This window comes from Barbus barbus (genome assembly GCF_936440315.1).
Source record: "Barbus barbus genome assembly, chromosome: 40".
Taxonomy (NCBI): domain Eukaryota; kingdom Metazoa; phylum Chordata; class Actinopteri; order Cypriniformes; family Cyprinidae; genus Barbus; species Barbus barbus.
This window is the reverse complement of record NC_136718.1, coordinates 13,701,337-13,726,980: the sequence shown is the minus strand read 5'-3', so window position 1 is coordinate 13,726,980 and position 25,644 is coordinate 13,701,337. Positions and strand designations below refer to the sequence as shown.

The 25,644-nt window shown below is 41.8% G+C and overlaps 1 protein-coding gene across 2 annotated transcripts in view; it reads right to left on the bottom strand.

Annotated features, from left to right (window-relative positions):
- The window catches only part of LOC306860027 (arginine-glutamic acid dipeptide repeats protein-like), a 115,211-nt gene that overhangs the window by 44,734 nt on the left and 44,833 nt on the right, over positions 1-25,644 (bottom strand). For both annotated transcript variants that reach the window (XM_079401546.1, XM_079401547.1), the window contains exon 3: positions 24,889-24,959. In XM_079401546.1, coding sequence (XP_079257672.1) covers positions 24,889-24,959 — 71 coding nt within the window. The remainder of the gene's footprint in view (positions 1-24,888; positions 24,960-25,644) is intronic.

The window sequence follows — 25,644 nt, the reverse complement described above, 5'->3', positions numbered from 1 at the left end:
AATGGCCTCAAAGTCTGTCTACACTGGACGCGACAAAGCGACTATTGCAAATCATTTGAACTTTGTGTCAGTACGTCATTACTGTCGGGGATTTGTTGTGTCGTGCCACATCCAGTATAGACAGCATCACTGATTATAATGGGTCGCGCTGCGCCGCTTGCATCCAGTGTAGACACGGTGAGAGCCACGCAGATGCACGAGTTAATCACTTCACCGTCTATTTGTGCATGAAATGACACACGTGCGAAACTATGTCACAATACATGTCTCTGCAAGTATCCTTGTAAACACTGTTGCTTATGGCTTAGGTGAAAGTAAACAATTGAGAAAGAAAATTATTGTCTGTAACAGTCTGCTCGCATTGATTTTATCCTCTGCGTCTCACTATATGACGACGAACTCGATCTCCAGATCTGCTGTGAGTCACTTCATGAGAATTTTACCATTTCCTTTAAGAAAACTAGCATCATATCATACTGAAAACTATTTTTTCTTCCATGTGTTAATTTTAACAGTAAACCCAGTAAACCAGTGTGTTTGCCAAAAAATAAAAGGGTTTAATTTTCATTTGATTAAAAATAAATAAATGTTTAATGCTTTCATTTGATTATCAGAAAAATTAAAACAAGAATTTCTGAAAAAGACTGTAGGGCCCTATTGTTAATGTTGAAATTGAGAGTTTTGGACTTATTTTTTTCCACTGAAATACAGGTTTCTGTTATTATACAGAGAGTAAAGTACCGAAAAAAGGTACCATTGGGTACCATTAACTGGTACCGTACCAGTTAAAATGTGAGCGATACCCAACCCTTAGTCACATGGTAATCCAAAACAGAAATGAACTCTCCACCCAATCTGAATGTCACATTCAAGTGTCACAGGGCTGTGCGATATCTGTAAAATGTATATACAGAATGTATATAATAATACACTCCAATCCAAACATGCATGTTGTGATGCCTGATGCTACTTGATATAAGTCTGACCTAAAGAGGGCAGAAGAGAGAAGTGGCAAGCACGGGGGAGGTACGGCGAGACGAACAGCGCGGGCAGCACTAATTACAGCACAGCCAGCATAAGAGTCCAGTGAGAGCGCTATAAGAGGCTGAAGCTGGACTTTACAAGGTCTGGCCGGAGGGGGAACAGAGCAGGGTGGAGTTTACTAGGGGTGTTAAGCAGACTCCACCGGCACGCCAACAGCTGGGCTTTCCACAGGGAGCTACTGGGCTAATAATAACCTGATGTGTGGCACACATCACAGAGAAAAGATGTGAAGACTATTCATTAGTGATGTGAGAATTAAAGAGCTGCACACAGAAGCGGGCTCTTGAGCCATGCTTGGACGCAGAACCGAGGTGGTAATGAGAGGAAAATTACACGAAGCGAATGCCTGCGCACACAGCGTTTGAATTAGTCACGCTTTATTACATGCTATTGCTGAAGGTACCAACACCGATACGGCCGCTGTGGCAGAACCTCCCACCCCTGTGACCTGATGCTGTGTGTCGCCGGCTGACATTTTGTCCGTTTAGCGTAATCATTAAACATGGCGGCAGCTGCAGCAGCAATGCTGGCAGGTCTTATCTGTTAACATAGGCAGCTCGACGCGGTCACATGGCTCCCACATTAACAGGAGACGGTAAAACAACCGCAGCCTGGGCCCTCGTGGTCTCTTCTCACATAACCAAGCCACAGTTAAGCAAAACCAGACCCTGACGCTCTCCACCTAGAGCACATTAACAGGAAATGTGTGTTTATTTTCAATTTCAATGTTGTGCTTTTCTGTCATCCGGCACCAGAACTCTCTCCGGTTTCCCTAACCAAACTGGGCTTGTGCAGAGGAAACGAAGAAAAGCAGGCATTCCTGCAGTTCCTGAAGAAGGTGGTGGTGGAAAATGGTTTCTTGAGGGCTTTTGGCAGACATGCAAAGAAACCAAACGGCTTGTTCCGCCCAGTGTGCGAACATGTTGGTGGCATCGAGAGGGACAGATCTATGATCTACAAAACATAATACGATTAGCGAGGAGCAGGCAGACAGGAAGGGCTCACTCTCTCACGCATGATGGATGTGCACACAGAGACAGTTTCCTCCCATACGCTCGCTCTCTTTAACTGCCTCTCAGACATAGACCAGACGCAGCTCTCTCCATATACACACACACAAGCGCTTCCATCTGGACCTCAGCTCACAGCTGTATGTGCCTGAGTGACAAAGAGAAGAAAAACAAGTCGTTGTAAGCCCCGTGAACAAAAACGTCCCATGTGAATAAAGACATGTAGTGCTCTTTTCCTTTTTTAATAAATAAAGAAAAAGCAGCGAGTCTCACGTAGACTCCTTTTGGCTCGGGCGGTTGAAGGAGAGCAATTGTGCTGCTCTGCCACCGTCAGACTGAAACTAATAATGGTAAACAAGTACTGATGACATGTTTCTCCCCTGCAAAAGCCTGTGTACAGATTACTCCTCCGCCTGTCTACAAGAACAAATGGAGGGAGGGAGGGAGAGAGTCACAGCTGTGATGCCGGCACAGTCAGGACCTTTATGCTGCTAAACACCGGGCGCCTCTCTCTCTCCCTCTGCTGTTTAGATATTAAATCTCGACTCGCTTTGAACAAAGTCTGCCCATCTGTCAGCCACTCTCTATATTGGATTTGATGAGCATTAGGCAGTTCAAAGGGGGAGATTTTTATTGTAACAAAACCAGGATAAAACTACACCCCCAACCTTGTGACACAAATCCACTCATGTGAGCTCTGGTCCAAAACATAGTGAAGCTGTCTGCCTAGGTAACATTTTAACATGTTCCAAACCCAAAGGCAACATTATGCAACCTTTCCAATACACAATTTCAGCCAAAACTTACAGCTATGTCCCAGAACCTAGTGAGCTCCCTCAATGTCTACGGCCTACGTAAACCAGCTGCCTTTTAAAGGAACCTGAATAGTGACTGTGCTGGAATGATCTTCATGGGTAGCCATGTATATAAATAGTGCTCCTCAAACAAAGAGCACAAGAATACAGGCAATGTGAGTGGAATGGCATTATACTTGCAAAAGCTGAAACCTTAGAAATCATTCTAATATCTCTTTAAGGATTGCCTTGCTTTGATATGATTGTATGTATTCTTTGTGGATAAGACACTCCCAGAATGCATTGCAATGTACCCAAAATGGTGGCCATGCAAAGTGAAATGTGAACTCTAAATTTATTTTCATTCAGTAAAAAAAAAGATAAACACTTAAATGTAGTGTTTCAACTATATGTATCTTCTATGCATTTGTGTTTATTACAGCATCATGCTGTTATCTTCATAAAGTGCTATGCTAAACTCAACTGGAATCAGTGGTGGTTTTCACCTTAGAAAGCAGCTCCATATGTAGACAGTACAAAGCAAAGCAACTCAATGGGTTTTGGAACGAAACCACCTTATCCATCTTGTGCACATACACATGCTGGAAGCCAGAGATCTGCAGACATTATCGTACGCTCCTGTCCATTTAGCGGCGACTCGCGCCGTGCTGGGTGTACAAATAATGCTAATTAAGATCTCCCTGCTACTGCTGCATCCATTACACCAGCCTCAAAAACACAGCAACACTTAAAACACTTGACTGTGCACTTCACATAATCTCCCTCTCTCTATTTCCTCACCCTGATTCTTGATCTCGAAGGCTATTTCCTGTAGCTGGCCGTTGGGCGACATCACGTCAGGTGTGTTTGATATGAAGAGGCAGTGGCTGTGATGTGTATCACAGCGTGTGTTGGGTTACTACACACAGCAGGTGTGACCGGCTCATATCCCTTCCCCCCTTTTCCTCTTTCAAAACAGTTTTTCCCCCCTCACTCAACCCCCCACCTGGTACTCAAACACTTCAGTTACTGCCTGAATGCTGGAGGCTGGACATGAAAGAAGGGGGTGTTTCCAAAGACATGATTGACAGCAGTCTCCAGGCAAACAATGGGTGGAAAGACAACATTAATATTTAAACAGTTGTTATTTTATCGGTATGAAGGAGAAACACTTTTTTCTTCACAAGACAGCACTGATGGCACAGGTCTATTGTTCTTGTAACGTTTTGTTGTGAGAGACATTAAAAGACGCAAACCAAACCAGAAACATCCTTTCGAAATGGTTTAAACAAAACAATGTATCATAAAAATGAACGCTTTTATCTATAAGAAACAATCTGTAAAGCATGTGAGCAGACTCATAAGATACCCGCATAGTTTCTAAAATAGCTAAATACAGACTACTCTTTCTTTTCTTTTAGTTGTGGTTGTTTTTGAGCAATCCAGACAATAGCAGGAAATGAAGAGCTCTGAATACAGCTATCAATAACAGGCCAAATCAGAAAGCTTTACACACACAAGCGTTCAATGTCGCTGCTCAATTGACAGCACCCAGACAAAATAAATCATATTCTACCCACGATGTGAATTTGCAGCCTGAATTGAATGTGATTGTATTATTTCGCGGTCTCCAGTCACATCAAACACAATAAATAGACGTCACGCCTTTCTATTGTGTAGTCGCCATTGACAGCACTAAAAAAAAAACTGTCCGATACACAAATGACTATTATGAGCAAGTTCTTTTAATGAAGTGGTCAAACAGCCTCAAAAACTCTGAAATAATTAGGTTATAAAACCATATTAAAATAAATTAGCAAGATAATATTAAATATGCAATTAGGACCAATTTTGGAGAGAAATCATTCAGCAACCAATTCAAAGACTAATGTAACCACTACTGAATCCATTTCTCTGTCTTGCAGAGTTTTAGATTTGACCTCTTCCTTCATCTTGGGTAACATCTTATCTAAAAGCTGACTGTGCCAGACCCTAAATGGCTGCTGACAGTGTAGATTTATGGACTGAAGCAGTGCGACTTATAGAGGAGAATGCCTGCGAGCTCAGGGGACGCCAGATCCGTGTTCCTGACCTCAATGGTCACCGTCGTAGTATAGAGTTACTCCATAATTCTACAGCTCTCTGACACAACCTTGTCACTCGGCCGGTGAGATAATGTACTACAAGAGCACAAGTCTGGCGTACAGCCTCCCAGAAATGTGAAACATCTCAAAACATTTGAGCACAAAGGCAAAACACATGAGCCCGCGAGCTTATCCAGTCCTGAAATCTTTAGAGAGAGCGACGGCGGATCAGTCGCACAAGCAGCGGGCTCAGTTTAGCCTTGAATCCCTGTTCATGTCTCTGCACTTCCTGAATGAAAGCAGAGAGAGAGACAATGCGCTGCCTTGTTAGTGTGGCCTAATGACTGGGTCGTTTCACTCGCCGGGGAGGGGAGCAGCCATGCATTCATAGATAAACACAGACAGGATCATGGTGGGGTGAAAAGGGCTGAACCACAGGCAATGGCTGCAGCATGAGTTAAATGAAGAAATAGCGTGTTTACGAGACTGACATATAAATGAAACACAAGCTGTGGGACCTTTATGTTAGGGTACAGAAAACAGAGAGAGGAAAACACGCTGTGTGTGTTTAAATGTGAACCGTGCCTGGTTGGCTGGTTAATCCCAGCATTGAGGCTGCAGCATGGGCCGCTGAGCAGTGCCGGGTGTGATGGAGCGCGGTAATGGAAGGCAGGAAATGAGAAGTCTTGGTTAAGCCACGGTTAATCGATCAGTGTGTTTGGGCTGGAGCGAGCCAAGCTGATGCAGGGAAAGCGGCTTGAGGTAACAGACGCTGCGCAAACCCTTCCTCTGTTCTCTGCGCTGCTGTACTCTGACACAATGCTCTTTGTTCTGCTCTGGCTTTAATTGCGTCGCTGACTCACTTGGGTTCTGATTATTTGACTGGGCTGATTACAGCATTCAACTTTCATTGGCCCGTGTGCATGTGGCTCAACATTCCTGGATTGAGTAAAAGAGCAGGTTTTGTATATAAGTGAAGCCGTTTAGGTTGATGTGAGAAAGAGAGAGAGAGAGACTGATTTAACTCTGCCATCTATCTCCCCTGCCGACTCAGCTAACTGCAGCTGACGGAAATATTTATAAAAACTCTAGCTCAATTCCAAAACCTTATGTGCTGTCTACCTCGATCGCATTTTAAAGGAATAGTTCACCCAAAAGATGAATTTAGGAATTACAGAACAGTTTTTTGTCTACAGAATGAAAGTCAATGGGATCCAAAACAACATTAAAAAGACATTTATGTCAGCGTGCCGACGTAGCACTGTTGTGTTTCGGGCATATCGAGATCGAATCCTGGCTTGCGGACCTTTCCCAATCCAGTCCCCCTCTCACTCCCTGTCTAACTACTGTCCTATCGAAATAAAGGCTTAAAATTCCAAAAAAAAATAAAAGAAAGTTTTTCACTTTTACTACATGGACAAAATAAGTCATTTTTCAAAATACCTTTGCTTATGTCATACCTGTTTGAAATGACATAAGTGTGAGTAAATGACAAAAATGATGACGAACCGTTCCTTTAAGCAATCGAAAGCAAATCTCGTTATAACAGCTGTTCTAAAATGTAGACAGCAGCCTCATGCTGCCTTCTAAGATGGCTTGTTTATTCTATTGATTACATTACACCAACACTAGACTAGCTAAAAAAAAAAAAACTAAGCATTTTTGATAGACTAAAAAATTATAAAAACTGACAAAATGGAAGTATAGCATTAAAAACTTAATTATAAAATTAAAACCATAACTTTGTAAAAGGTTCCATATTACTTTGGATGCTACCTTAAAACGCAACTGCCTATGCAGACAGTAGACAGCAATATAGCTTACTAGATTTGGAACAAAGCTATCATTTTTAAAACTGAAGATATAAAGAAAGGGAGAGAGGAAGACGAGAAAAAATGCTGATCCTTACAAGTCCTGACTGCCTGACAATGATACTCAGCAGGAAGTAGTCTTTACCAAGTACACTCCAGTGGAAGAAAAATCAAGGCAGGACAAGAGCACAATTCCCACCCTCGCTTGTGATTCATCACACACTCCTTTCAACCAACATCCCCCTGCACTAGGTTTCTTTTCAAACATCAACCTCTGCAAATATTTAGTTCCCAATACCTCTCGCATAAAGGAGCCAAAGCATTACACAGGCTGGCAAAGGGACGGATCTGCATACTGATCCAGCTCACGCGTCCTAAGAGGTGGGCAAGCGTTCAAACATCTAGAAGGACCGTGGCGTGAGGTCCTTAGGATGAGTCGGGGAGCCTGTGGGTGTGTGGACAGACGCTAAACTAACCAGCCTGCGACATGCCAGCTGGAGCCCCGCCCTCTGGCTCGACGGGCAGCACGGTACCCTGTGGCCGAGAGAAATTACCGCTGACAAATATTCATACAAACAACACAGAAACCGGATATACATCTGAATGACAATGCACTTCCTCATGTAGACAGACAGGCACAGGCATAGCCTCATTCCATATACATTTAGATTTTAATGAGCATGTGTGCGCGATTGAAACAGCTCCCTGCGGGGCGGAGGGGGAGAAATAAAGAGGAGCGCCACAGGAAGCTGCTTATCTGTGCTCCAGACTGTCAATCTGCCACAGGAGCCCTGCACTACAGGCATGAGGAGAGATCATCTGCCTCCTCCAATCCCTCCGTCCTCTTTAATTACACACGCGCTCCACGTTCAAACACACACGCGTGTTTGCGCATGCGCACAACTTCCAGGAAACAATGCGGATCTCCTTGTCGAGTCTGGCACACAGGCTTTGACTCTGCGTCAAGGATAAGAGGAGATGAATATCTCTCGCAGGGATGAGGAGGACACAGGCAGCTGGAGTTCAAGGGTCACGGCTGACACTCAGCCCATGGTTGCACTCCCAGCATGCCATCTTTCAGATGTATTTCAACCCTTACTACACAAACAAACACCTCTACCAGCAGCCACCAAATCGGTTCTTTGTTATAGTGTGTCTACACAGTCCTGCCAGATAAGAGCTGAGGTCAATCTAATTAGATGTAATGGGCGGCAGCGGGCGCGCACACTCACACACACACCAAGGCCGGTGCGTAACCGCGCAGATGATTTTCCATGCACTAAAATGTGAGCATATGGTCGGGGGAGGGCTGCAGAGACATCAGCCATTTGACATTTATCATCAAGTATCGTACTACACTCGGAGTAAACGGATATCTCAATTGGCAGAGAGAGGTATCGGCCTCCACCGCCGAACTAATGTCAAATCAAGCTGGCGCAGAAGACGCGCCACCGGACTAGATTAGAACGAAAAGAAAAGAAACGTCTGTGTGCGTTAACGTCTGCTGAGATGAAGGACGACACAAAGTGAGGCTGACAGCTAAATGTGGTCTTCAGTCTATGAACGCGTGTGTGTGGATGTTTGGGGGGGGTTTATTGATGGCACCCGGCTCAGCATCATTAGTGCAACGGTCGGTAAATTATCCCTCCAGCCTTTTGCACAAGGTCCGCCCACTAACACACCAGCCAACGAGCTTCAAGCTGGATGATTGACAGCCCTGAGCAGCCAGTGGCGGAGAGGCAGGGAGCATCGGTGAGGCGATAAAGCGCTATCAGAGCCGTTTTGTGTATGATGACTGAAAAGCACTGTTTGTTTGCAAGCCTGCTGAGATTTACAACCATTTGCACTGCCCCTCCCTGCATTTGTTTTCTTTCGTGCTGTATTTTTTTCCCGTCTTCCCTTTCTCTCTCTCTCTTTCTGGCTGCGTAGAGTGCTGTGTGCACGGAGGACATTTTCCAGCCCACTGTGATGATATTGATTGCAGAGCCTCCCCTGATTGTAGCCCTGAAGTATTGACCAGCCAGCTCTCCTAGAAGCAAACAAACACACATGCAATGCACACGAAGTGTGTGTGTGAGTGATTACACGCTGTCAAGCCCTACGTCGAAACGCTCCACAAGGAGAGTGTAAAAGCCCAGAGCTCCTGCTCTCTAGTGCTCATTGGGTCCAGTGACAGCCAGTGGGCATGGGTTTCTGCTGTTTTTCTTATTACCCTTCTTACTTTTGCAACAATTTTACCCTTTTTAAAAAGGACTGCATTCTGGGCTAGCCATCAAGAAAGCAGAACTGGGTTAGAAATTCTCATTCTGATCACTCATCTAATCCAGCTCACAGTCTCTCCACAATGAGCTTGATCTAACAGCTCTAACTCTACTAATGCACCAGCACTGCCATTACCCATAATTCCACAATACAGCTCTGCTGTTCTCTAATTACACCAGCTTTTCTGTGCGACGAAAAAAAAAAAAGTATGCGCTCACACCCGGTCTCCTGCACACAGGTGGTTGACACATGCATTAAGAAAAAACCTCAATATAATTTTAAAGCGTAAAATGTACAAATACTTCTTTTACCATATTTATAAGCATGCACAATATAGGTAAAACATGCTAAATACATTTTTTCAGAAAAGGATGAATTTTTAAAAGTGATGATAACATTTGTAATGTTACAAGGTTTAGATTTTAAATACATTTAAATAAATGTTTTACCAAAAGTGCATTGAGTCTCCCTCCACTATTTCACATAACCACTTTTCACAAATCCAATCAATTTCCAATAGACAAATTCAAATTCTATCCTTCATTTTTCCTCAGGAAATATCATGTTTCACTCAACAATCCATCACATTATGGAACTAAACTGGTTTGTGACTTTAAATGCAAAAGTATTTAGATGTCTTCGGATGTAAGAGATCTCGCTCAGCCAGGAAGAACAGCAACATCTCTTTAAAAAAAAAATTAAGTATGTCAAGAGCTGTCAAGAAACTGCTTTTACCGCATGAAATGCATGACGTGATATTAAATATGGTGACTGGCATGATTTGTATGCTACAGAGTATAAATCGGTCACATTGTAGAATATAAAGCTGATATCCACCAAGAATGTGCGCAACTGCATGATATAATTCTCACGTCTTGCCTGTAATTCTTAATTTTCATGCTTAAATGTCAGCCTCCCACACACAGTTCTCTAATGGCTGTCGGTGAGAGCGGTTTGACAGCGCCGGCTTAAGATCGTTACAGTGTGTCGATGCCCCCGATCACGAGAGACTGCAGAGCGCAAACCACTTCCACTCTCTCCTCTCTATATTCTCCTTCTCCTCTGTAAACCTTTATATACACTAAATCCCTTCCATCCAGCCAGCCGTGGTGGGGGGAAAGGAGACTAAAAAAAGAGAAAAGGCAAGGTTGAAGCCATAAACCCCTGATATTACGTGTGCTCTGGCTACCACTTGGCATTTAAATGCCATTTGTGGCAGCAAACAGTTCACACTTAATTACAGCGGGCAGGCAGCTGTAGCAGCCAGCCTTTCCACGCCGAAGCAAGCTGGGCCGCCAGCACTAGACCTTTCAACTTCCCATGCCGCTAAAAGAGAGCTCACCTTTTAAATACTAAATTGGCCTGCTGCTCAGAACATCTCAGTGAGGGTTTCCCGGCTTCTGAGATGTTGGCCAGCGCCTCGGTTCTTCAAACACTCCACCATCAGCCTGTCCTGCTGCCCCAGCGGTGCCTATAATCAATTGGCCTTTATACAGCACCATGAGCTCTGCCTTTGCTTTAGTGTGACACACACACACAGATAGAGGCCTCCCCTGCGCTCTGAACCTGCTTGGATGATGTGTTGCACAGATGTTACAAAGGCGTCTCTGCCACTATCACTCTGAACCGACCTTGGAAAAGGAAACTAAAAAGATTTCAAAAATATTTAAAAGCTGCTGCATCAAAACGACAGCAGTTTACCACCGTAGGTGACTCACAAAGATGTCACTGAATGAATTAATATGGGTCTCAGATGGACACACCAACTGCCTTCAATAAAAACGATTCATCTCAGTATTTTCCCTATTTTTGTCCATCATCATAAAGGAAAAACATTTTATCAACAGAGCTCTGGTCTAAATGTGTATCTTTTACTACCCAGTCATATAAATAAATAGATTCATGTGTCACAAATCTTAAGCAGCCTAAAAATGAACAGGACTGAAAAATGAGCAGCCTAAAAATGAACAGGACTGCCAAATATCTCAATGCAATACATGACATGGCAATACACATTTCACAATATCAAAACTAGACTGCGATTAAACTCAGCATTTCATGCAGTGCCATATAAAAAACATTTCAACCAGACTGAGAAATGTGCAAAATCCAAAATACGTTTCAGTCCATTTTGCAAAATAAATTCGAAATATATTTGGAATTTGTTTAAAAAAAAAATTATATCAACGTCACTGCCCTGCCACTTTCTGTATATCAGCAACTAATCCAGATCTAGCTTGGCATTTCCTAACATGTGACCAACCTTAGCCTGCTGGCTCCCAATACATCAGGCCAGAGGAACAGACACTTCAAGACCAAACAGGCAGAAAAAAAACACTTCACCTGTGAGAGCCGAACTGAGGACGGATATTCTGTATTTCTGAGTGGCACTGGGAACGCTGGAGAGCATGTGTGTCACACCAGGAAAAAAACACAGACAGACTGGGGTCTTAATCTGTCTCTTCTAGTCACACACACACTCCATATCACCTTCCAGGCAGGTCTACACATTAAATCAGCCCATTTCATCTTTAGCGGTAGGGAAGAGTTTTGTGCATCTCCTCGACAGCATGAATCAGCCACGGACATGTGTGTCCGGTGCACGGAGGATATTATAAATGGAGAGCATGGCCTCGTCTTGAAGCATGTCCACAGGCGCACATTTATCAGTACCACCAGGCAGCGGCAGAGCCTTTTCAAAGATAGAAATGGAGAAAGAAAAAAGAAAACAAACATTCTCAACATGTAAGTGTGCAGAAAATGATCTGGTGCTCTTTCTTTCTATCTCATTACTTTTTCTTAAAGCTATAAAGAGCTATTCTGCTACAAATGGCTGAGGCATAACGGCAATCTATAAATGGGATGTTAAGTTCAATAGCCCAAGGTTAGAGGCTGGGAGAGCCAGAGCGCTTCATTGCACTCTGCATTGTTCTTTCCAGAGCGCAGATGAGTCTGGTCTCAGTGCACGGCTGTAGTATCAAGCGCTATTTATGAACTTCATGCTGGCATGTGGGAGACGGTGAAGAGAAAAACAGAAAAAAAGCTAATAAAACATTCTGTTCATGAGAGAAATTCATATCTGGCTCCTCTGGTATCTCGCTCCAGTTGGAATCCACCACAATTGATTTGTGAATTAATTTTGACAAATAACCAGATTTGGAAAATGCAGCCTTTGTGGGTTCAGCTGCGGGACAGAGTCAGCAAAGGGGCATGACCTTTGGGTAATGTGCAGTTATAAACTAACGGCCAAAGTATGTGTATTGTGTACAGTCAATTTCATCACCAGCATAGTGCACTCACTCATATGCAGATTTTTGTAACCATGCATACTCTATACGTTCAGCTGCACATGCACTTTGAATAATTTTTTTTTACTAAATATTGTGACAACAACACTATAAGCTGACAACACTGGCCTGGGCCGTTGTTTCACAATCAAAAATGCGTTGATGCGCACTTGTGTGAGGGGGTTAAAAGATACACACGACTCTAGTTTAAATAGCGCAAAGACAATTTTTTTTTATCTGTTATCTTCTGAAAAAGAATAGCACAGACACTGGACAAATATGAAAAATATATTTAGGGAATATATATATATATATATATATATATATATATATATATATATATATATATATATATATATATATATATATATATATATATATATATATATATATATATATATATACACTCACCTAAAGGATTATTAGGAACACCATACTAATACTGTGTTTGACCCCCTTTCGCCTTCAGAACTGCCTTAATTCTACGTGGCATTGATTCAACAAGGTGCTGAAAGCATTCTTTAGAAATGTTGGCCCATATTGATAGGATAGCATCTTGCAGTTGATGGAGATTTGTGGGATGCACATCCAGGGCACAAAGCTCCCGTTCCACCACATCCCAAAGATGCTCTATTGGGTTGAGATCTGGTGACTGTGGGGGCCATTTTAGTACAGTGAACTCATTGTCATGTTCAAGAAACCAATTTGAAATGATTCGAACTTTGTGACATGGTGCATTATCCTGCTGGAAGTAGCCATCAGAGGATGGGTACATGGTGGTCATAAAGGGATGGACATGGTCAGAAACAATGCTCAGGTAGGCCGTGGCATTTAAACGATGCCCAATTGGCACTAAGGGGCCTAAAGTGTGCCAAGAAAACATCCCCCACACCATTACACCACCACCACCAGCCTGCACAGTGGTAACAAGGCATGATGGATCCATGTTCTCATTCTGTTTACGCCAAATTCTGACTCTACCATCTGAATGTCTCAACAGAAATCGAGACTCATCAGACCAGGCAACATTTTTCCAGTCTTCAACCGTCCAATTTTGGTGAGCTCGTGCAAATTGTAGCCTCTTTTTCCTATTTGTAGTGGAGATGAGTGGTACCCGGTGGGGTCTTCTGCTGTTGTAGCCCATCCGCCTCAAGGTTGTGCGTGTTGTGGCTTCACAAATGCTTTGCTGCATACCTCTGTTGTAACGAGTGGTTATTTCAGTCAAAGTTGCTCTTCTATCAGCTTGAATCAGTCGGCTCATTCTCCTCTGACCTCTAGCATGAACAAGGCATTTTCGCCCACAGGACTGCCGCATACTGGATGTTTTTCCCTTTTCACACCATTCTTTGTAAACCCTAGAAATGGTTGTGCGTAAAAATCCAAGTAACTGAGCAGATTGTGAAATACTCAGACTGGCCCGTCTGGCACCAACAACCATGCCACGCTCAATCAGATTGAAATTTTTGCGAATAAGTCAGAGTAAAAGACTTAGTAAATCAGACTAATTACGAATGTGTTATGTATATTTAGATGGGCAAAGATGACATACACAAAATTGTGCTGTAGCTCAGTTATATCTCTGTATGTTAACATACAGAATGCAAACTACCACATCTGAAATCTGTCATCCATTCATTCTGACAGGGCTCTTCAGCAGCCTCACTCTTTCACATCAAGCCCGCTGCATCAAAACAAGCTAAAATATGCTAAAATCACCTTTCAAGCATTCACACAAACACAGCCAAAAACAGAAAGTTTTGAATCTTTTGTGATGACGTGAGAGGAAGAACGCATACAGAAAGAAAATGGGAAGGAATAACATGAGGGGCGTGAAGATGGAAAGCAGTGGAATTTTCTAGCGCCTTATATTTCCCATCCTCCCCAGGCCAGAGCGCCCTCCCACTCTCCCTCTAAAGTTTTTTCTTATTCAGCGAGAGCTAATTTGCAACATGTGTTCTTTAATGGAGAGAGCCACCCGATGGAAGCATGTGAACTTGATACCACTGTAAATCTTCACTTCCACAGCTTTTTTTATTGGCATGTCACACTTTGGACAAGCTGGAAATTACACTCGGTGAACTGAGAAGCAGTGCCGAGACACTCTAGAAAGGCAGGGAAGAAAAGGATAGGAAAAGAGACAGATGAGAAGGAAGCGGCGTGAGAGAGAGAGGAGAGAGAGAGGAGAGAGAGAGAGAGAGAGAGAGAGAGAGAGAGAGAGAGAGAGAGAGAGAAGACCGCTAGTCGTGTCGGGAAGGGAGGATCCAATTACACGGCAGCCAGGCCAAGCACATGTGTTTGGAGAACAGGATTGTTGCAATAAATATTGGCCGTGCAAAGACTCCGTAACACACTTGGCTAATACACAACATGAAGCAAATTACTTGGAGGCAAATATCAATTACAATGTTTTAGTTAACGAGAACAGGAAATCCAACTGGAGAATAAAAATTATAGTGTTGTTTGGTTTGTGGGGAAATAGAATTTAAATGATCTATAATGGTTTTGAGAGGGAAAAAACTAATTTGAAAACATCAAGCCCAATTTTCAATTGTAATTAAAATGCTGAGGATTACATCAGTACAATAGTTGGTTTATCACAGTGTGATTGGGAAAGTGTAAACATTCCCTTCGTGTTGGTATCCTTGTAATTTTTCTTCTTTGACATCAAAGCGGATGAGATAGAGAAGCCTGCCTTTCCTTTTTTAAGATGAAACAGTTGGGTTGAATGCCAGGGCTCAGCGTTCCCAGCTTCAGATGCTAGTGAAGACATCAGAAGGGGGAATTTGCCTGTGATGTGCCAAAAAACGGCATTGTGTCTCTGCGGCAGATTCCGGCAATCCGAGATGAGGAGAGCGAAATTAACATAGCCGTTCCTTCGAGACCCAAATGATTTCTAATGCATAAAAATACTTGACAAATACCCATCAAAGCAAAGCAGCAAATACACCAGCAAAGCAGCAGCGGTAGTCCGGGAAGGGAAAGCCGCGATAATGAAACATGGCGAGAAAGGCTCTGTTTAATAATTTAGTCTCGCCCGTCAAGGATCTGCTATTGATTGTGCTTTCAGGTGTCTTATGAAAATGTTATCTCCAGCCTCGCGGTTCTCCCGGCTCCATCTGGCAACATAATCACCACCCCATACCCCATTGTTGACCCCACACACCTCCATTTTGATTTTACCCCTTTGTTCTTGCTCTTCCTCCTCCCTCTATCCCTCTTTCTTTCCCCCCGGCCACACAGCTGGTTTCCATAGTAGCGTTTACTGAAAGCACAGAGCTGTTAAAGGTATAAGGGGGAGAGAAAGAGAGAGAGGGAGGTGTGATCTAGAAAAAAAAAAAAAAAAAGATTCTTGATGTTTTTCGGAAGTGGGCTATTCTCTCTCACTTTATCTTATCTAGCTACTATTGGTAAAGAAAGCTCAGGTACTTTGGTAAAAAAAAAAAAGCTCACAAAAAAAGAAAAACAAATTTTTTTTTGGTATCAACTTTACACCAAAATACCAGTGTTCTTATACAAAAATAAATATATAAATAGAAAAAATAGTAAAACAAAATATATCAAATGCCCAATAACCAGATCTGTGCATCATAATAGATCTGTTTTTATGGTACTAATATGAATCCAACATTAATATTAACAAGAAAAAAGGTCCATTGAATAACATTAGTTTTTTCCCCCATTGGTATTGAAGTTGGTATCAAGAACCGTGAAATTTCACTGGTATTACTATTGACTAGTGAAATTATTGTTGTGACAACCCTATCAATTACATATCGATCTGAATTTTGTTGGTTTGCCTAAATAGCTTCATTTTGGAAACAAAATAGAAAATGTGTTTTTAAAAAGACACCAAAAACAAACCGATACAAACAGAGCTTCAATTGTTTTTGGAGAGATGCCCATTTGGAAGCAGTGCAGCATGGGCTATGTGTATTTTACACAGTGCTAAGTACTTAATGTCATTACCACCAGCAGCATCAATGCTTCCTTTCGTGGAGTTTCAAGTGTACAGGAGGGAGGGAGAAAAAAGAGCCACACACTTCATTCAAGAACATTAATCAAATGAAAAGCCAATTCACAAAAAACAATGTTAAAATATGGTGGGAAATAAAAAGACTATTTGACTAGCATTAGACCCCCCATTAATTCAAAAAGGCAAATGGAGAAAACGCATGTTTTAGCATGTTGCTACGGCTGCTGTTGAATTTAGCATTGTGTGTGATGTCATCCTGCTTGCAAAAAAAAAAACGCTCCCCCTCCTACACGGTTCCCTCAGTGCCGACACTCACAGCTAAACCTGTAGCCGCTCTGTATTCCTGCCCTACTCTAAACAAGCTACCCTGCAGACAAAGTGCAAGCAGGGATATTTCAATCACACGCTCCTGAGCAGAGGTGTAGTGCCAGCTCGCTAGCTGCTGGCAGAGCTCGCTGCCAGAGGCGCTTTTTCAGAGCCGCACACAATAACGGCACAACAAAAACCTGGGGGCCACTTGTGAGAAACGCACCTTTACATATTTATACATGCAAATGCACCGGCTCATTTTCAGCGGCTGAGCAGGCAGAGGAGTGACGGGCAGGGGGAGGGTTGAACGCGTCGAGTGTAACGCTGGGAGAGATAGAAAACGCAAAGCCACCCCTGTCCACACAGCATCGCTTAATGACTGCAGGCTCCCTGATGTAAAGATGGCAGCGGCTGCCGCTCCGCTCAATAAATATTAACAAGAACTGCGACTGATGGCGCTGCTCACTGATCCATAATTGCATTTCAAAATGCTGGAGCTTGTTGGGGGGGGGGGTATGTGTGCACGGAAGCGGCTCTCGGACTGATGAGGCAACCTACGTGCCTCCCACCTCCGGGCCGGATGAGATTTAATCAGAGCTGCAGAGGCCATTTAATAGAGACGCAGGCCATCATTACACTTTTAAAGAAAGAGTTTACCTAAAAATTTAAATCTATCATCTGACATCCTTTACTCACCCTCATGTTATTCCAAAATGGAGTTTAGTTATGTTTTTTGTCCATACAATGGACCCCATTTCTGGACCCCAACTGCATTAAAAAAAAAAAAAAACTTGAAAACGTGTTGCACAGAAAAAAAAGTCAAGAGATTTAGAAGAATATAAGGGTAAGAAAATAATGACTTCCATTTTGGGTGAACTATCCTGTTAATGTCCCTCTAATAAAGCTTGTTCAATCTATTTCCTATATGCATATTCCTATATTTCACCAGACTAATCGATAATCATTTTTCGAGCACGTAGGCATCCTTACGGATTGGAGAAATATGCACAAGGGCATTGCGCACACGCATCTCTTCATAAACCCACTTTTATGATCATTCATGCGTGTATACACATATTTGCATCTTCATGAAAGCCTTTTAATTAAGGCTTTGAATCATTAGCTTTTGAGGGCGCAGAGATAAGCACAAAAACCATCAGGAGTGAATTACACTGGGAGTTTATTTGCATCCCATGAACGCAGGATCCAATGCATTAGGGAAGGCTGGCAGTGGACTTATCAAACACTCCAACCGCATGCCCTGATCAACAATATCCGCATTGCCAATAATCAATAGTCTGTGTTAATTGCCATTTCACAGCTAGAGTGCAGGAGTGTAGGTCAATTGCGGCGCCCTTGCCATCCACTGAGCTATTGTTTCAAGTGAATCATTAGGGGTCTATGTATAGCTCGGCTCAACGAGCAAACAGTGTGTGGAATAATGGTGCTGTAGCAGGCTGACAGCCCAAACTGAGTTTTTACATGTTCAGATTTGATGGGGAAAATCTGTAAAAATTGATTTTAAAATGGTACAATGTGTTAAACAGAGCTGATAGTACTGCTATAATTGAACAAATCAAATGAGCTAAAAATGAACATGCAAAGGCGGGTGATGTATGGAACTGATAAACATGTGAAAGATGGAGGTTCTAATGCTGTAGAAATCTGTTGCATCAAGACTTCCTCAAATTTTCAGACTCTCATACTTGTATGCTATATAGAAAAACAAACTCAAGATGTTTGAATAAAAAGCTGGATAAGTGTTAATAGTTGGGCTTCTATACAAATGTTTCACTTTTTTTTTAAAGAAATTTCAAATAATTTAAAACCGATTATGAAACATCACAGCATTATGCAGAGACATCAGAAACAGACCTCCGAAGAGTTAACATTAGTGCTGTCAAACGATTAATCGCATCCAAAATAAAAATTTGTTTACATAACATGTGCGTGTACTGTGTATATTTATTATGTATATATAAATACACACACATGCATGCATATATTTAAGAAAAATATGTTAAGTTTATACATTTAAAATAGTTTTATATAATATCAGTTCTATGAATATAAACATATACATGGAAATGCACGGAAATGTTTTCTAAATATATACTGTATGTGTGTGTATTTATATACATAAATATACACAGTATTCACACATTATGTAAACAAAAACTTTTATTTTGGATGCGATTAATCGTTTGACAGCACTAGTTAAAATATGTGAAATATTTTTACTTAATTCACGTTCGCTTTCAGGCAAAACTATTTACCTTTAGAAAACAATTTTTTTAAAGCAGAAAATCTACCTTAACCTGAACTTATTCATAATACATATACATTTATGCAGGTATTATAGAAATGTATGTTTTAAATATCCCCCACAAAAGAAAAGCGTTATCCTTGATACCCTCGTGTCCTACCATGTGACGTTTTCCCACCTGCATTATACAAAAAGATCATTGAAAGAATGTTTTGACTGTTTTTGTTCATACAATGAAAGTCAATGGAATCTAAAACATTGACTCTTACTGTATGGACAAATATACAGCAAGAAAGCTTTTTTTTATGTTCCACAAATGAAGATCATGCAGGTTTGGAATGAGTAAATGAAAAGCAAAAATTCTAAAACGGTATATAAAAGTCAGACAGAAACCCAGCAAAGAACCACCTTTCTGCCTGCTCCGTCCTGCTGCTGTGCATCATTGGAAATCATGAGTTCTTTTTGATAACTGTATTGTACATCACACCTAATTAAATGTCCATAAGCACCAATACAGCGAGAAGAGCAGGGCATTTCTGCCTGCGGCCGAGCCCCCAGAGGCAAGCAGCAATCACTCCATTAGAGGCAGCGCTGTGCTGCAGCTGAGCTGGCCAATATCAGCAAATTAGTTTAGCCACAGGGATGGGGGAAGGGTGCCACGGCAACACACACCGACAACAACAGTGTCAGTCATCGGGCATATGCAGCCGGCCCAAATTAACAGGAGGAACAAGTGAGGGAGGCAGGCAGAGACAAAGAGGGTAGAGCTGGAGACTGTGATTGACTCGAGGATAAAGGTTTCTGCTGTTTATGATCGATTCGGTGCTGAATTGTCTTTGTGTCTGAGCAACCCCTGAGAGATCTTTCTCTTCCTATCTCACCTCTTCTCCTCAAAGCCAACAACGTCTCAAGGCTCTGTTTCCAGCCAATAGAGTGTCAACAGGACTCGCTGCATAGCTGCTTTTCCTATTAGCAACAGATACTTAACTAAATGTGTCATCCTCATCACATTAATACAGCGTACGTCTTATGCACGGCACTAATGGACTGAGGCCGTGAAATAAATACACAGAGGCTGTCCATGTCCTTGAAATCAGTATGCACTGCTGGCTTTTAGACACACAAAATGGTGCTGGGCTAACAGCGGCCCATTATCACACCTGAGCTGAAGTCCTGAATAGTAGGCGATACAAACACAGCTTCCCTCTATTGTAGAGAAAGACATAAATCTTCAAAACTACTAAAGATTGCATTTGAATACACCTTTAAAAGGGCAATAAAGTCTGACACTGGATTACTGGAATCATAAATTTTGCAGTTTTAGCTAAAAAAAAAAAAAGCACTAAAAGACAATTATTCTGGTCCAGCTATAACAGTGACCACACTCTTTTTCAGCAATGTTAGATCTGGAAGTATTTTCCTCATTCATTTTCTCCATATGGATCTCAAAAGACTCGTCAATAAAGTAAATTGTAAATCATAAACCAAACCAACCAGCTCTGAAATAAATCATAACATTACAAATTTGGATTTGAAGGTATAAGAAACCCTGGAAAAAAGACAAGGCTGTGTACTACAATCTGATGAAGGTTTGTGAATGATGTAAGCACATAAAAACAATGGTACAATATAAAACTATCGAATAATAAAAGGCAACACTTCAGTACAGGGACCATTTCTCACTATTAACTATGCGCTTTTTAGCATCCTATTAATAACATATTGGCTGTTTATTAGGCACATATCAGGCACATTTTCTGCATGACCATTTTCTACTGCACACCCCAATCCTACACTTAACAGCTACCTTACTAACTATTATTAAGTAGGGGTGGGACAATAAATCGATATGGCGATATATCGCGATTCTTCTGAGTGTGATACGATAATCGATATCTGGCGCCAAATATCGATATTTTAATTAATATATTACGGTGCTCTAAATAGATTTCCCTGTTCACAACGTCTAAAAATGTGTGGAAATCGCGGCCGCGCCATTTCCATCTTCTATCCTAGAGCGCTCTGAGCAACCATGATCCGGGTTCTCTATGAAGATGGGGAAGCATGAGGAACCGAAGAATAAAGATTTCCAGCCACTGTATTAGCTTTACTGCTATATGAAAACTAGCTGCCCCAGAACAGCTATCAGTGTGGACCATAGGCACCGATCACGTTATTATTGCAGAGCGCATATTCAGTCCGTGAGTAGCCTCTCTGCTCGGATCGCAGGTGTGAGAGAGAGTGCCACCGGTGCGTCCAGTTTTATGTGAACAACACTGGATGCTCTCCCTCTCTCTCAGATATTACAAGTGCACATTATGCAGTGTGAACAGTGGGCACCGACCGGTAGAAACATAAATCTGCACCTATGACATACGTAATGCGGCGCAGAAGTGTGCAGTGTGTATGCTTGCCGCGCGTCTAGATTTGAAATAACGAACCCGAGCGCGCAAAAAACGCGATGTGGACGGCTAGTTCTTCGTGTGGGAGTCCGTTTTTATGATGAGAGTAGAAGAAATGCTGAGAAAGCACTCCAGGTAAATTTTTAAATGCACCAGGTTTATATTATGTCTATTTTTTTTCTGTTTGATAAGCAGTTAAATGTGTTTGTTTAGAGATGTATCATTATAGGATTTTCTAGAAATATATTGATTATCGCGGCATCGTGATATTATCGTTATCGTGAGCCATGTATCGTGATTATATCGTATCGTGAGCTACCCTGCGATTCCCACCCCTATTATTAAGCAGCAAATTAGAAGTTTGAGGCAAAAGTCGTAGTTAATGGTTTATTATTTGACAGCGAGAATTGGACCTTAAAATAAAGTGTGGCCATTATAATTAAGTCTTGTTACTCAAAAAATATATTTCTGTGATAGCAAAGCTTAATCTACTTTACTCCACTATTGCTACTTTACTTAAGTCTTTACTCCACTCTTAAGTGTCACATGAGCCTTCAGAAATCATTCTAATATGAACATTTGGTGTGCAATAAACATTATCATCAACAGTGATGCAATAAACATGTTGCAATAAAACATTGATATACACGTGCATATAAGTAAACAAGTGAGCAATGCTCTTTAAACTGAAAGGCAGGGCTTGTGTGTGTAAGAGATGGTGAGACGGACAGAAGAGATACATATGGCAGCAACTCACTACATTCCCACCCCTTTTTTCCTCCGTTAATCTCTTTTATTCTGTCTTTACCACACTAATGTTTACACAAGCTGAGGGGAGCTCAGTTAGCTGTGCTTTAATCACAGTGTGTGTGAGACAGGGGTGACTGTGTGCGCTCACAAACAAGGGTGGAGGCACCTGTCTTTGTACATCTTTAAGCTCGTTTAAGCAGGAGGCTCATTCAGGATATGAATATGATTGAGGGGGAAAAGGAAAAGGTTGAGTGAAAAGCGTGCCAATTAACGGTCTAATTTGGACTGAGTGAAGGGCGGAAACATCTCTGTGACAGTGGGAAGATCTGTGAGTGTGAGTGTGTGTGTCAACATACAAGCCATACACACTGGCCAGGTGCACACACACACAGATCTCATCGCTCAAAGTGGGAGGAGGGATTGATTGCAGCATGTAGGTTTTCTCTGCGGTGCTAACTGGATTCCCAGGTCATTAGATAAAGTACACAGGGTGACGTTGTTCAACCCTTAAGACTAGAGGAGAACCATATTAATGAGGTTATTTTGCCAGAAGCGAGGCAATTTCCTCACCTCACGGCAGAAGAGGATCGCTGAGAGAGAGGCTCATGTGACGCTGCATGAAACAAAAGCTCTCAAAAGCACGCTAGCAAAAATACGGCTGAAACCTGTCCTCCAGAGAGCCATGATCGTTACGCATGTAATGAATTCACTTTATTATGTAGAACCACTCTGTAAATCCGCTAATGCTGGAACCTTTCCGATATCCTCATTTACCGTTATGGCCAGCTATCCCGTTCTGCCCTGCTCAATATGAGTGAGTGAATGAATCAAGCCAGCTTTAAAAGCTAAGAAAGGGAGAGAATGCATGAGAAGGGACGTCAATAAGGGGAGTGAGTGGGGTCAGGGCAATTGACCTCAAGGTTTTTCTACCATTTCAGTGGACAGATGCTCACTTCCCAATTAAGAGGAGAGGGGTGACAGCCGGCGTTCAGAGGCGAGCATCTAAGTTGTAGCAGCATGTCCATTACACTGGTTTCAAACGAGCTGAACAATGCCACAGCTATGAAATACTCATATTCCACATGTTGGGAAAAAAGCAGCGCACTTAATAGGAATATCCAAAATTATATTTTCAAAATTAGCTGATTTGCATAGACACTGACTAAACTGGTCTAAAATATATATTATAGCTTAATGTTTAGTATTTGACATTACATAAAATATAAATACTCATTTTATACAAATATAAATTACAAATATTACAAAAATATATTTTAGTTTTTTTATATTATTGTTTTTATATAAAAAAAGTTTTTTTGTTTTATATAATATAAAATTATATTCAACTTTTATATAAATTTGTATATATTTTTATTCAATTTAGATTTTTTCTTAGCATGTGTGTATATATCTATCATCTATATATCCATTTTTATACATTTATTTTTTAATACAACATCTCAAAATACTAGTTGACCTCACTAATCGACTAGCCAACACTACAACAACTGACAGTTAACTAGTTGTCCATCGTGACCCCTGCCCTGCCTAGCAATTACATGGCAAACCGCTATCCAATCCACTTCATGGCCAACAACATGCATGAGCATTGACTAATTAGATGGATTAAGGTGGTACAAGATAGAAAGGAAGGCCATTGAAGCCTTGTCTTCTCCTCTGACATTTACAGCCACCAGACAAAGACCCCTAGATCTGCACTTAATCAAGATGAAGATAATCACGAAACATACTATGTTATTCTTGGCAAGAGCACGATTCTGCTGCCCTCAGCACCCTTCAGAGCAATCCGATTACAGTCTGCTTGGATGCCCAGGCTCTGGCACGCACTCCCCTACCTACCCTCCCTTCCTCTGCACATCCTTCTCACTCATCCAGCCAGCCCTGAACCCCCCCACTTCAGCTCCTCTGGCTGTCATAAGCCAGCCTGCCCTGTGTCCACCCCCTCTTATCAGAACCTTAGCTGTTCAGTACCATTAACAAAGCCTCATGGGTCTTCCTCCACACACTCTACGAAGAACCTCTCGGCTAATTGTCTCCTGCTGTGGGGAAGTAGCCATCAGAAAAGCCATAATGTGCTTATTTGCTTGTGACATAACGTTATCTCAACATAGCAACCATCGAATGTGGCAGCCATGCAAGGAAAAAAAACGCAGCTGTCTGCGGCTGCTGGAGGAAATAAATCAGGGAAATATATTGGCCTAATAAAGTAGATTGAATCTGAGGTGGTTTTGCTCTCTGATCAACGTGTCCTTTGAAGATTCAAGCTTTTTAAGTAGCTGATTAATAATCTATATAAAAAGCGTCAGCGAGGAGCGTATCAAGTGGCAAGAACTACGATCCGCAACAGGAGTTTATCTTTCCCTTTCTCTCACTTTTTTTAATTGATCAATTAACGGCATGTAAAACCAAGCTGGCGCTACAACGTAAATATGTGTGAGCTAGCCGAGGCTGTGTAGAGAATATCTGGTGCTCCGCTTCACACAAGCTAATTAAACTTGTAAATCTCAGTGTGTTGCAGGCTGATTTTCCTATAGAGGAAAAAAACATGGGCATTAAAAGCAGAAAAAAGCCAACTGTCAGCACATTTAATTTCCAGAAAACATCCATAAGCCTGGTTAAACAAGAATATAGGACAATCTGAAGGTATTAAACTTAATTTCCAACACTGTAGCAGCATTACTCTTAGACATCGATTGCAACCAGCCATTTCACTGAAATGAATCAAGGCAATTACCCACATCAAACCCTTGCACTTGATCCAGCTTTGGACGTATAGAAAAAGATAAGAAACTAAACACAATGGCAACACGGTTACATAAGTGGAGGAAGCCTTGATCTGGTGGATGAGGGGAAGGAAAAAGCCAAGTCAACTCACCAGCTTGAAGTCCTGAATGCTACAGATGAAGTAGGGCGTGTTCGGCCGTCGGCTCTCTATGTACACACAATCTGTGAAGATGACAAATAACAGTGTTACTAACATCATCTAGACTGTCAGATAAGATGATCTCAATTATCTTAATTTCTCAAACCTGCACCAAATCGGTTTCCCTTTGTAAAACACAACTGGAATGTGAGTAATAGGATTAAAGGGCTTTTGGACGCAGGACAGTCCGCCCTTTCCAGAACAAACATCAAGGGGAGTCTGAGAAAGGAGGTCGGTATTGTTCCAACACAATTATGTGATGGCAGGGGTTTGTGTAGGGAAGAAAATACACAAATGAACATAGGAGACAGTGCGAAGCTGATATGATACAAAACGTATACTAAACTATGATAAAATTGCATAACGTTTCCTCCTCTGAAGTAAAGCTGAGCAGAGGGCATCTATTTAAATTAAATGTGACTGGTGGTATGGCCAGGTCACGAACCTTCATCTTCTTAACAAAAACATTCACACTGCACAGCCCCAACAAGAGAAAGCAGTTTTAGCTAAGCAGACGCACATACACGCACACATACTTCCTTCCTCTGCGGTCAATCTGCCAAATATTTGTAGAGTGCGGGGGATGAAAAGATCACCCTCTTGTTCCACCCGCTTCTCTGCAGAGAGACAATCTGAGGCGCTCTTGAAATGGAAAATACTTCAGTGCCGTGCTGTACCGACATCAAAATTATTACGAGTTATGTGTGT